Genomic DNA, 12,613 nt, shown 5'->3' on the forward strand with positions numbered 1-12,613 from the left:
AAAGCGACCAGACTTCCTGCTCCTGGTTTCAGTCAGTGACTTCCTCCTGGGTTTGGGCGATGACAGGCATTTGGCCATTTTTCAGTGATGCCACCAGACGCCAATGCCCACTCACCTGGCTAACCCCTCCGCGGGTCCTTCAAGCTCCTGGTGCCCGAGTGTTATGCTTCATCGTCGCCAGCCTCTCCCTCTCTCTGGTATATTTATCAAGTGAGTCACTGCGAGGGAGAGGGAGAGGGGGAACACCCTTCATAAAACAAGGGAAGGGTGCCCTTCGGAACCTGTACAGGGAAGTGTTTGGAACCTAACCGCCCCCCCCCCCCCGCACCCCAGCCCTGACATCCCACGGTGAACTGCCTGCTGTTAAATCAAGCTTCTGAAGTGTTTGCATTTATTCTCTCCCCTCAGATAACCAGCATGTTCGACATGGAGGCTGTAACGTTCAAGAAGCTGGTCAAAGGTCACGCTTACTCCCTCACCGGTGTCAAGGAGGTCAGGTTATGTGTAAAATATGGAGATGTAACCAAAAGCACACTCGCAGACACACACTGACACACACACATATACACACACACACAAACACACTCACACACACACACTGACACACACACATACACACACACACACACACAAACACACACACAAACACACACTGACACACACACAAACACACATATATACACACACACACACACACACAAACACACAGGCACACACACACACTGACACACACACAAACACACACTGACACACACACATACATACACACACAGACACAGACACACACACAGGCACAAACACACACAGACACACACACAGACACAGATACACACACACATAAACACATGCAGACACACACAAAAAAACACAAACACATACACATAGAGACACACGAACACACGCACATGCTGAGACTGATACTCAATCTCACTCACACACACACACACACACACAGATATGCAAACACACACATACTGAGACACACACACAGACATGCGCTCACAGACACACTGAGACACACACACGCACACATGCAATCAGACATGCTCACATGCACACTGAGAAACAGACACACACTCACACAAACACTGAGACACACTCACAATCACAAACACACCAACACACATACACTGGGACACACACGTACACACAATCTCCCACACTCATACATACAGAGACATACAGACATTCTCTCTCTCTCTCTCTCTCACACACACACACACACACACACACATTCTCACACAGTCTCTTACACAAACACACGCACACACAATGAGACACACACATTCTCTCTCACACACGCACACACACACACAAACACACACACTGAGACACACACACACTCTCACACCCTCTGTCACTCTCATATACACACTAAGACATGCACTCACACACTAAGACACGCACTCACTCTCTCCTACACGCACACTCACAGTCTCACTCACATGCACACACACATCACTGAGACATACTCTTTCGCACAGCCTCTCACTCATATACACACACACACACATACACACTGAGAGACACTCACACTGAGACACACCCACACACACACACCCACACACACTGAGACACACACACACACACACCCACACTCTGAGACACACACGCACACACACCCACACACACTGAGACACACACACACTGAGACACACACCCACACACACTGAGACACACACACACACTGAGACACACCCACATACACACACACCCCCACACACACTGAGACACACACACACACACCCACACTCTGAGACACACACGCACACACACACGCACACACACTGAGACACACACACACTGAGACACACACACACTGAGACACACCCACATACACACACACCCCCACACACACTGAGACACACACACTGAGACACACGCACACACACACACACACTGAGACACACCCACACACACTGAGACATACATTCTCACACACACACACTGAGACACACACACACCCCCACACACACTGAGACACACACACACAAACACTGAGACACACACTCACACACACACATACTGAGACACAAACACACACACAGACACACACACACACCCACCCACACACACTGAGACACACACACACACCCACATACACTGAGACACCCACACACACACACACACTGAGACACACACACTGAGACATGCACACACACACACCCACACACACTGAGACACACACACACACACACACCCACACACACAAACACACACACACACCCACACACACTGAGACACACACACACTGAGACACGCACACTGAGACATACACACACACCCACACACACTGAACCACACACACACACACCCCCTCATACACTGAGACACACACACACACCCACACACACTGAGACACACACACAGACACACACACACACACTGAGACACACCCCCACACACCGTGCGTCTCTGGTAGTTTTGGGTTTGAGCTTTCGGATTCTGAAGACTTGCTCCTCAGTGGGCCTGGTGTTTATTGGTGACTCAGCGGCTCACGACCCTCTCCCCTAAATCCCAGGTGCAGTTCCGCGGAGGCCTGGTCAAACTGGTGCGGCTGCGAAATCCCTGGGGGGAGGTGGAATGGACAGGAGCCTGGAGCGACAGGTAGGTGGGATTCCGCACCAACAAGCCCTTTGCTTTGGAGAACTGTTTCCGGCCTCAGCCTGTTGGAGGGCCTGCCCTCCTCCTCGACAGTGGTGCCCGGCTGACGGTAGGCAGGCTGGGTTTGTGACAGTGCCTTCAGCTACCAACACTCAGGGGCTTGGAGGACACAGGAAAATCAGAGGCATCTTCACTTCCCTGCCTTGGAGATCAGTGTGAAGCAGTGAAAGGTTTCACAGGCTGATTACACAGTCCGGTGTTATTGTTTTATATCTTTACACCCTTCCATTGATACAGCACGGGAGGAGGCCATTCAGCCCATCATGCCTGCATTGGCTCTTTGAAAGAGCTAAATTAGCCCCACTCCTCACTTTCTCTTGCACCATTGCCTTGCAATTACTTTCACTTCAAGTCTTTATCCGACTTTCCCTTTTCAAAGTTCCTATTGAATCTGCTTCCGCCACCCTTTCAGGCAGCGCCTTCCAGATCACAGCAACTTGCTGGGTCAAAAAAACATTCTCCTCATCTCCCCCCACTCTGGATCTTTAACCGATTCTCCTCGATCTGTGGCCCCCTCTGGTTACCGACCCTCCCGTCACTGGAAACCCTTTCTCTTTATTTACTCTGTCCAAACCCCCTCATCGACAAGGCACAAGTCAGGAGTGTGATGGAATACTCCCCACTTGCCTGGATGAATGCAGCTCCCACAACATTCAAGAAGCTCGACACCATCCAGGACAAAGCAGCCCCGCTTGATTGGCTCCCCATCCACAAACATTCACTCCCTCCACCACCGACGCATAGTAGCAGCAGTGTGTGTACCATCCACAAGATGTACTGCAGCAACTCACCAAGGCTCCTTCAACAGCACCTTCCAAACCCACAACCTCTACCATCTAGAAGGACAAGGGCAGCAGACACATGGGGAACACCACCACCTGCAAGTTCCCCTCTGAGCCGCTCACCATCCTGACTTGGGAATATATCGGCCGTTCCTTCACTGTCGCTGGGTCAAAATCCTGGAACTCCCTAACAGCACTGTGGATGTTCCTACACCACAGGGACTGCAGCGGCTCAAGAAGGCAGCTCACCACCACTTTCTGAAGGGGCAATTAGGGATGGGCAACAAATGCTGGGCCCAGCCAGCCATGCCCACATCCCGTTGAAAGAATATTCATTTTAAAAATTTCTACTCGGTCTCCTCTGCATCCTGTCTGAGCCCTTGAGGCCTTAGAGGGCGGGGCCCACTGCTGAGCACAAGCCTTTGACTGAGGCCTCATCGCTCTCTTTTGTAAAGATTCAGCATGATTTTTCTCGTTTTTTTATATTCCACAGGATGTGGGTGTGGCTGGCTAGACCCAGCATTTCCAGCCCATCCATTGGAGCAAGCCCGCCTTAATTATAGCATCTTGTCAGTTATACAGCACCCACCCACTCACCCCGCACCCCCCCTCTCACCAGGTTGATCCACAGGAGGCCATTCTCAGATGATAATCTGACAGCCAGCCAGAGGAGCACAGGCGACCCACTGAAACCTCGGTCAAAGGTGGGGAGGGGGTCGGCTTTAAAGAGTGTCTTAAAAGAGGAGAGAGGGAGGGGCGGAGAGAGAGGCTTAAGGAGGGAATTCCAGAGCTTAGGCAGCTGAAGGCATGAAGAGCAGCAAGTGGATGAGCAATCGGACAGGCCTCGACATGAACACTCTCCTTCCCAAAGCTCCAGCTCTTCTGTCTTGCCAGCGGTAGACTCCTGGCGCTGGTGAAAGGTGCCAGTGTTGAACAGAAAAAGTGTTATTAAAATTCCCAGACTGAGGGTAACAGGAGGCACCCCCACCCCTACCCCTCCACTAACTCACAGGAGAGCTCGCACGATCCCTCACAACACGACCCCAGGCTTTCCTTAAGCAGAAGCGAAGGAGCCCCACGCCACTTCTCTTCTCGCTTCGAACCCCCGACCCCTTTCCGGACACAAGAACTTGTCCGGCCCCCTTCCCGACTTCTCTTGCTTCCTCGTTTGGCTCTTTTCTTTTTGACTCAGAGCCCAGGGAGAGAGGAAGCCGCTTTCTAACTGCCTGCGGTGGTGGGAAGTCACTGCCCGCCATTCTCTGTAGGTGCGGAGTTAGTGTGAGCGCCTCCTTATGCTTGGCGTTGACCCAGCACCACACCCCCCCCAACCCCAACCCAAACAGCCTTCAGCTGTTCCTTGATATCACGTGGAGTGAATCGAATTGGCTGAAGACTGGCATCTGTGATGCTGGGGACCTCTGGAGGAGGCTGAGATGGATCATCCACTCGGCACTTCTGGCTGAAGATTGTAGCAAATGCTTCAGCCTTATCTTTTGCACTGATGCGCTGGGCTCCTCATCATTGAGGATGGGGATGTTTGTGGAGCCTCCTCCTCCAGTGAGTTGTTTAATTGTCCACCACCATTCACAACTGGATGTGGCAGGACTGCAGAGCTTAGATCTGATCTGTTAGTTGTGGGATCGCTTAGCTCTGTCTATCACTTGCTGCTTATGCTGTTTGGCACACAAGTATCCCTGTGTTGTAGCTTCACCAGGTTGACACCTCATTTTTAGATATGCCTGGTGCTGCTCCTGGCATGCCCTCCTGTACTCTTCATTGAACCAGGGTTGATCCCCTGGCTTGATGGTAATGGTAGTGTGGGGGATATGCTGGGCCATGAGGTTACAGGTTGTGTTTGAGTACAATTCTGCTGCTGCTGATGGCCCACAGTGCCTCATGGATGCCCAGTCTTGAGTTGCTAGATCTGTTTGAAATCTATCCCATTTAGCACGGTGATAGTGCCACACAACACGATGGAGGGTATCCTCAATGTGAAAGTGGGACATTGTCTCCACAACGACTGTGTGGTGGTCTCTCCTACCAATACTGTCATGGACAGATGTATCTGTGACAGGCAGGTTGGTGAGGATGAGGTCAAGTATGTTTTTCCCTCTTGTTGGTTCCCTCACCACCTGCTGCAGACCCAGTCTAGCAGCTATGTCCTTTAGGACTCGGCCAGCTCGGTCAGTAGTGCTGCTACCGAGCCATTCCTAGTGATGGACACTTAAGACGCCCACCCTCCGCTCCTCAGTACAGCCACTGATGTGATGTAAGCACACGCAACAACCAATTTAGGCACAGTAAGATCCCACAAGCAGCAAACATATTGAGTCTGTTTTCAGTGATTTTGGATGAGGGAGCAGCAAGGGCCTCGAGGAGAATTCCCATTTTTCTCCCATTAGTGGCTGAGCAATTTTATAACATCCACCTCACCAGGGAGACTGCATCTCGGTTTAATGTCTCATCCAAAAGACAGCACCTTCGACAGTGCGGTGCTCCCTCAGTACTGACCCTCTGACAGTGCAGCACTCCCTCAGTACTCACCCTCCGACAATGCAGCACTCCCTCAGTATTGACCCTGTGACAGTGCAGCACTCCCTCAGTACTGACCCTCCGACAGTGCAGTACTCCCTTAGTACTAACCCTCCGACAGTGCAGCACACCCTCAGTACTGACCCTCCGACAGTGCAGCGCTCCCTCAGTACTGACCCTCCGACAGTGCAGCGCTCCCTCAGTACTGACCCTCCGACAGTGCAGTGCTCCCTCAGTACTGACCCTCTGACAGTGCAGCACTCCCTCAGCACTGACCCTCCGACAGTGCAGTGCTCCCTCAGTACTGACCCTCTGACAGCGCTGCACTCCCTCAGTAATGACCCTCCGACAGCGCTGCACTCCCTCAGTAATGACCCTCCGACAGCGCTGCACTCCCTCAGCACTGCACTGGGAGTGTCAGGGAGTGATCTTTATCCTGCGGCTAGCTTTTAGCCAGTTATACCCCAGTAACCATGTGCTTGGCTCTATTCTTGTGCAGCTCAGGTGAATGGAATCAGATAGACCGCTCCGAGTGCAGCCAGATGCGAGTGAAGCTGGAAGACGGTGAATTTTGGTGAGTATCATGTGTGGAGGAGGAAGGTGAATCCATGGGACTCTCAGGCGATGCCAAGATACAGCAAGGAGTGTCCCTCTTTCCAATTTGTTCCTCCTCAGTCTTGAAGCCAGCAGCTCCAGGTAGTGTGCTCAATCACCTCTCGTCTGCACAGGTATTCTACATGAGCGTGTTCATCATGCTGCCTGGCCCACTTCTCACACCAGAAGCGCCAGCTGATCCTTCTCATCTCTCGGCCCAGGAGATACGGAGGCTCAGTATAATGTCCATTACACCAGGGAGTTAGATACAGAGTAAAGCTCCCTCTACACTGTCCCCATCAAACACTCCCAGGGCAGGTACAGCACGGGGTTAGATACAGAGTAAAGCTCCCTCTACACTGTCCCCATCAAACACTCGCAGGGCAGGTACAGCACGGGGTTAGATACAGAGTAAAGCTCCCTCTACACTGTCCCCATCAAACACTCCCAGGACAGGTACAGCACTGGGTTAGATACAGAGTAAAGTTCCCTCTACACTGTCCCTATCAAACACTCCCAGGACAGGTACAGCACGGGGTTAGATACAGAGTAAAGCTCCCTCTACACTGTCCCCATCAAACACTCGCAGGGCAGGTACAGCACGGGGTTAGATACAGAGTAAAGCTCCCTCTACACTGTCCCCATCAAACACTCCCAGGACAGGTACAGCACTGGGTTAGATACAGAGTAAAGTTCCCTCTACACTGTCCCTATCAAACACTCCCAGGACAGGTACAGCACGGGGTTAGATACAGAGTAAAGCTCCCTCTACACTGTCCCCATCAAACACTCCCAGGACAGGTACAGCACTGGGTTAGATACAGAGTAAAGTTCCCTCTACACTGTCCCTATCAAACACTCCCAGGACAGGTACAGCACGGGGTTAGATACAGAGTAAAGCTCCCTCTACACTGTCCCCATCAAACACTTCCAGGACAGGTACAGCACGGGGTTAGATACAGAGTAAAGCTCGCTCTACACTGTCCTTATCAAACACTCCCAGGACAGGCGCAGCACAGGGTTAGATACAGAGTAAAGCTCCCTCTACACTGTCCCCATCAAACACTCCCAGGACAGGTACAGCACGGGGTTAGATACAGAGTAAAGCTCCCTCTACACTGTCCCCGTCAAACACTCCCAGGCCAGGTACAGCACTGGGTTAGATACAGAGTAAAGCTCCCTCGACACTGTCCCCATCAAACACTCCCAGGGCAGGTACAGCACGGGGTTAGACACAGAGTAAAGCTCCCTCGACACTGTCCCCATCAAACACTCCCAGGCCAGGTACAGCACGGGGCTAGATATAGAGTAAAGCTCCCTCTACACTGTCCCCATCAAACACTCCCAGGACAGGTACAGTCAAGGAACTGGGAAATGTTGATGTTCAGAGGGATTTGGGTGTCCTTGTACACACACCACAGAAAGCTGCAGTTGGAGCAAACATTCGGGGAGGCAAATGGATTTGTTGCCAAGGGATTGGGGTATACATGACAAAGCCCTGCCACAGTACAGAGCTTCAGTGAGAATCCACCTGTAAATACGGTGCAGGTTTGGTCTCCTTATCATAAGGCGTAGAAGCAGAAGTAGGCCATTCGACCCATCGAGTCTGCTCCGCCATTCAGTGAGATCATGTCCGATCTGATAATCCTCGACTCCCCTTTCCTGCCTTTTCCCCATGATTCTTGATCCCCTTACTGATTAAAAATCTGTCTATCTCCGCTTTGAATCTATTTCCCGACCCCAGCCTCTACAGCCCTCTGCGGTGAAGTATTCCACAGGTTCACCACCCCCAGGGAAGAAATTCCTCCTCATCTCTCTTTTAAATGGGCGATCCCCTTACTCTGAGGTTATGCTCTCCGGTCCCAGACTCTCCCACAAGGGGAAACAACCTCTCAACATCATCCCAGTCAAGCCCCCTGGTTCAGGAAGGTCTTCGAGTACAACGGGTTCTGCTGTTTACAAGAACATCAGGTGAACTCTTATAAATTCTTAAGAGAGTGTGAAAGGGCTGATGCTGAGGTGGCTGCTCCATCCCTCGATTGGCGAGCCCAGGAACCCAGGGTCACAGCCTCTAGGCTAAGGGGGTCGGCCATTTTGGACTGAGATGGGGAGGAATTCCTTCATTCCGAGGGTGGTGAATGTTTGGAATTCTCTACCCCAGGGGGTTGGGGAGGCTGTCGCTGAATATGTTCAGGACTGAGATTGGGAGCTGAGGGAAACGAAGGAAAGTGGGAGCCAAGACCAGAGGGTCAGCCATGATCTTTTTGAACGGGAAAGGGGGGTAGAATGCTGGAGGGGCTGAATGGCCTCCTCTTGATCCCTCCCCCCGCTCCCGGTCCCTCACGTTCCTCTGTTAACCCTTTCCGCACATTTCTTTTCCTTAGGATGTCCTTTTCAGACTTCCAAAAAGAGTTTAACCGTTTGGAAATCTGTAACCTGACCCCAGACACGCTGAAGTCGGACAAAACCCACAAGTGGAGCACGTCGCTGTACGAGGGCGCATGGAGGCGGGGCAGCACTGCCGGAGGCTGCCGGAACTTTCCAGGTACGGCTCAACGATCGGGCGATCGGCCACTTGTCCCAGAGGGGCTGGTCATGACCCCTGACCCCCCACTCCGGCAATCAATCCTGACCACAGCGAGCCGGACTTTACCGTCACTCTCCTGTCCAATCTCGCCCCAAAGCCTAGGCCCAATCTCAGCCTCCACCAGGAACCCGGGAAACAGACTCCGCACCCTCACACCCCTCAGTCTGAAGAGCTTCCTCCCGCCCTTACATTTCATCTTATATCTACGACCCTGCCCCCCCATTACCCCACCCTCTCCTACCCTCCGCAACTAGCCCCCTACCCGGTCCCACTAATCCCACCCCCACTAGCCCCGCTAACCCACCTCCCCAACCCCCACTACACACCCCCACCCCCTACAACACCCACTACCCTTCCCCCACCACTACCCATGCCCTCCACCACACCCGTCCCCTACCGCCCACTAATCCCCACCCCTTACTACCCTTCCCCCCCACTACCCATTAACTCCCACCCTCCACAACCCCCACCCCCACTATCCATTACCCTCACCCCCCACTACCCCCAGCCACCACTACCCCCACCCCCCACTAACCCCACCCTCCACTACACCAACCCCCACCCCCCACTACCCCCACCCCCCCACTAACCCCACCCTCCATTACACCAACCCCCACCCCCCACTACCCCCACCCCCCCACTACCCCCAGCCACCACTACCCCCACCCCCACACCCCACTACCCCAACCCCCACTACCCATTACCCCCAGCCACTACTACCCCCACCCCCACCCCCCACTACCCCAACCCCCACTACCCCCAACCCTCCACTACCCCCACTACCCATTACCCCCCTCACCCACCACTAACCCCACCCCCACCCACTACCCATCAGTCTGGAGAGCTTCCTCCCGCCCTCTTACATTTCGTCTTATACCTACGACCCTGCCCCCCTTTACCCTACCCCCTCCCACCGTCCGCAACTAGCCCCCTACCCGCTCCCACTAATCCCACCCCCACCAGCCCCGCTAACCCACCTCCCCATCCCCCACCCCCTACAACACTCACTACCCTGCGTTCGCCACTACCCATGCCCTCCACTACACCCGCCCCCTACCTCCCACTAATCCCCACCTCTTACTACCCTCCCCCCCACAACCCATTATCCCCACCACCACCCCCCCACCCCCCAGTCCCTGTAAAAACATGTCTCCTCGATCTAATAACCGGTCCTCCCGACAGTGAAGACACTTCCTCCCTCTCAGTTCCAGTGAAACCGCTTAGGGCCATCATTAATAAATCCAATCGGGAATTCAGGAGAAACGTCTCTGCCCAGAGAGCATGTGGGACTCGCCCCCACAGGGAGCGTTTGACGCGAATAGTGTAGATACATTTGAGGGGGAGGGTGGATAAACACTTGGGGGAGAAAGAGGTAGAAGGATTTGGTGATGGGGTGGGGGTGGTGGGAGGTGAAGGGGGGCTGGGAGGAGGCTCGTGTGGAGCAGAAACACCAGCACGGAGCAGATGGGCCGAATGGCCTGTTTGTGTTTTGGAAATTTTGTGTCATTCTATGTATCGTAGGCCGTGGGTTCAAACCCCACTCACGGCAAATGGAGAATTTAAACTGTTTGTCGAGTCAACCTGGAATTGGAAGTGAAGTCACGATGGTGACCCTGAAACTCTGGGATTGTCACCGAGAACCCATCGGTGAAGGGTTAGGGAGAGAAATCTCCTGGTCTGGCCTGTGAAAAGTTTTTTTTTCTCTTCTCTCAGACGGGGTTGTCCGTCTGTGGAACTTCTCTTGCCCAGAGAGCAGTGGAGGCTGGGCCACTGATTATATTCAAGGCTGGGTTAGATTTTTGATCGACAAGGAGTGGGAGGGTTTGAGGTGGGAGGTCCAGACAAGAAAGTGGAGTGGAGGCTGCAACCGGATCAGCCACGATCCCATGGAATGGCGGGGCAGACTCGAGGGGCCGAATGGCCTCTTCCTGCCCCTGAGTCCGATGATCCCCCCCCAACCCCCGTGACTCCAGACCACAGCGATGTGGTTTACTCAGCGCTGTCCTGGGAATCCCATCGCCTTCAAGATGGCGGCTCACCTCACCGCCGCTTCCTCAAGGGGCATTTAGGGATGGGCAGTAAATGCCGGGGGCCTCGCCAGCCAAAGACGCCCGCACACCCCCCACTCCCCCACCCCGTGAGCAACTCACAGGTTTGCTTGTCGAACCGAAGCACTGACTTTCACGCCCTTGGAATCTCTCCCACCCACCCACCTACCCACCTACCCAATCCCATTTAACTTTCACAGCGTTAAGCTTCTCCGATTGTTCCATGCCCCACCCTCGGGGGGGTGGGGTGACGGTGAGCCTCATTGCGTCACCCACTCACACCCCTGTTAGCGCCGCTCTCCCTGTCGGCCGAGGGAGACCTTCGGCCCGCTCGCTGCTGCAGTTGGCAATGTGGGCAGCGGCTGCCACTGTTCGAAGCCGTTGAAGGAATGGCCTTCTTGACGGAGCATCTTCGAAATTCTCTTTCTATCTGCGAGGAAGGCCCAGAGTCCATAGCGCCCTTTTCCCCCTAACCCCAGGGCATCCAAAAGCGCTTTGCAGCCAATGGGGTATTTTTTTTTGCCAAGTGTAGTTAACTGTCAAGTCGGCAGCCAATTTACCTACGAACACGCGAATTCGGGGCGCGAGTAGGCCACTCGATAAGATCTCAGCCGATCCGATTGTAGCCCTCGACCCCACATTCCCGCCTCCCCCCCCGATAACCTTTCACCCCCCTTTGTTAATCAAGAATCTACCCACCTCCGCCTTAAAAATATTCACTGGCCCTCATCCACAAAGACTCACAACCCTCTGAGAGAAAAAAAATTTCTCCTCATCTCCGTCTTAAATGGACGACCCCTTATTTTTAAACAGCGACCCCCTCGTTCTAGATTCTCCCACAAGAGGAAACATCCTCTCCACATCCACCCTGTCAAGACGTCCCTCAGGATCTTATATGTCTCAATCGAGTCGCCTCTCACTCTTCTGAACTCCGGTGGATACAAGTCTAACCCGTCCGACCTTTCCTCATAAGACAACCCACCCATTCCTGGTATTAGTCTGGTAAACTTTCTTTGAACTGCTTCCAAAGCATTTACACCCTTTCTTAAATAAGGACACCAATACTGTGCACAGTACTCCAGATGTGGTCCCGCCAGTGCCTTGTACAACTGAAGCATAATCTCCCCACAACAGACAATAACATTCTATTACTTTCCCTAATTACCTGCTCTACCTGCACAATAGCCTTTTGTGGTTCATGCACTAGGACACCCAGATCCCTCTGCATTCTCAGAGCTCTGCAATCTCTTCACCATTTAGATAATACGCCTTTTTTTTATTCTCCCTGCCAACATGGACAACCTCGCATTTTCCCGCGTTTTTTTTACTCCATTTCCACACAGGAAGCTCCCACTAACAGTGATAAGGTCGGATCAGTTGCTTTCCTGATGCTGACCAAGCTCTTT

The 12,613-nt window shown here is 53.2% G+C and overlaps 1 protein-coding gene across 2 annotated transcripts in view; it reads left to right on the plus strand.

The window, feature by feature from the left end:
- Positions 1 to 12,613, plus strand: part of LOC121273031 (calpain-1 catalytic subunit-like) — a 117,658-nt gene that overhangs the window by 86,257 nt on the left and 18,788 nt on the right. For both annotated transcript variants that reach the window (XM_041179980.1, XM_041179979.1), the window contains exons 7-10: positions 409 to 492; positions 2,522 to 2,607; positions 6,478 to 6,552; positions 8,957 to 9,117. In XM_041179980.1, the coding sequence (XP_041035914.1) occupies positions 409 to 492; positions 2,522 to 2,607; positions 6,478 to 6,552; positions 8,957 to 9,117 (406 nt within the window). The remainder of the gene's footprint in view (positions 1 to 408; positions 493 to 2,521; positions 2,608 to 6,477; positions 6,553 to 8,956; positions 9,118 to 12,613) is intronic.

Source organism: Carcharodon carcharias, chromosome 37 (genome assembly GCF_017639515.1).
Source record: "Carcharodon carcharias isolate sCarCar2 chromosome 37, sCarCar2.pri, whole genome shotgun sequence".
Lineage (NCBI taxonomy): Eukaryota > Metazoa > Chordata > Chondrichthyes > Lamniformes > Lamnidae > Carcharodon > Carcharodon carcharias.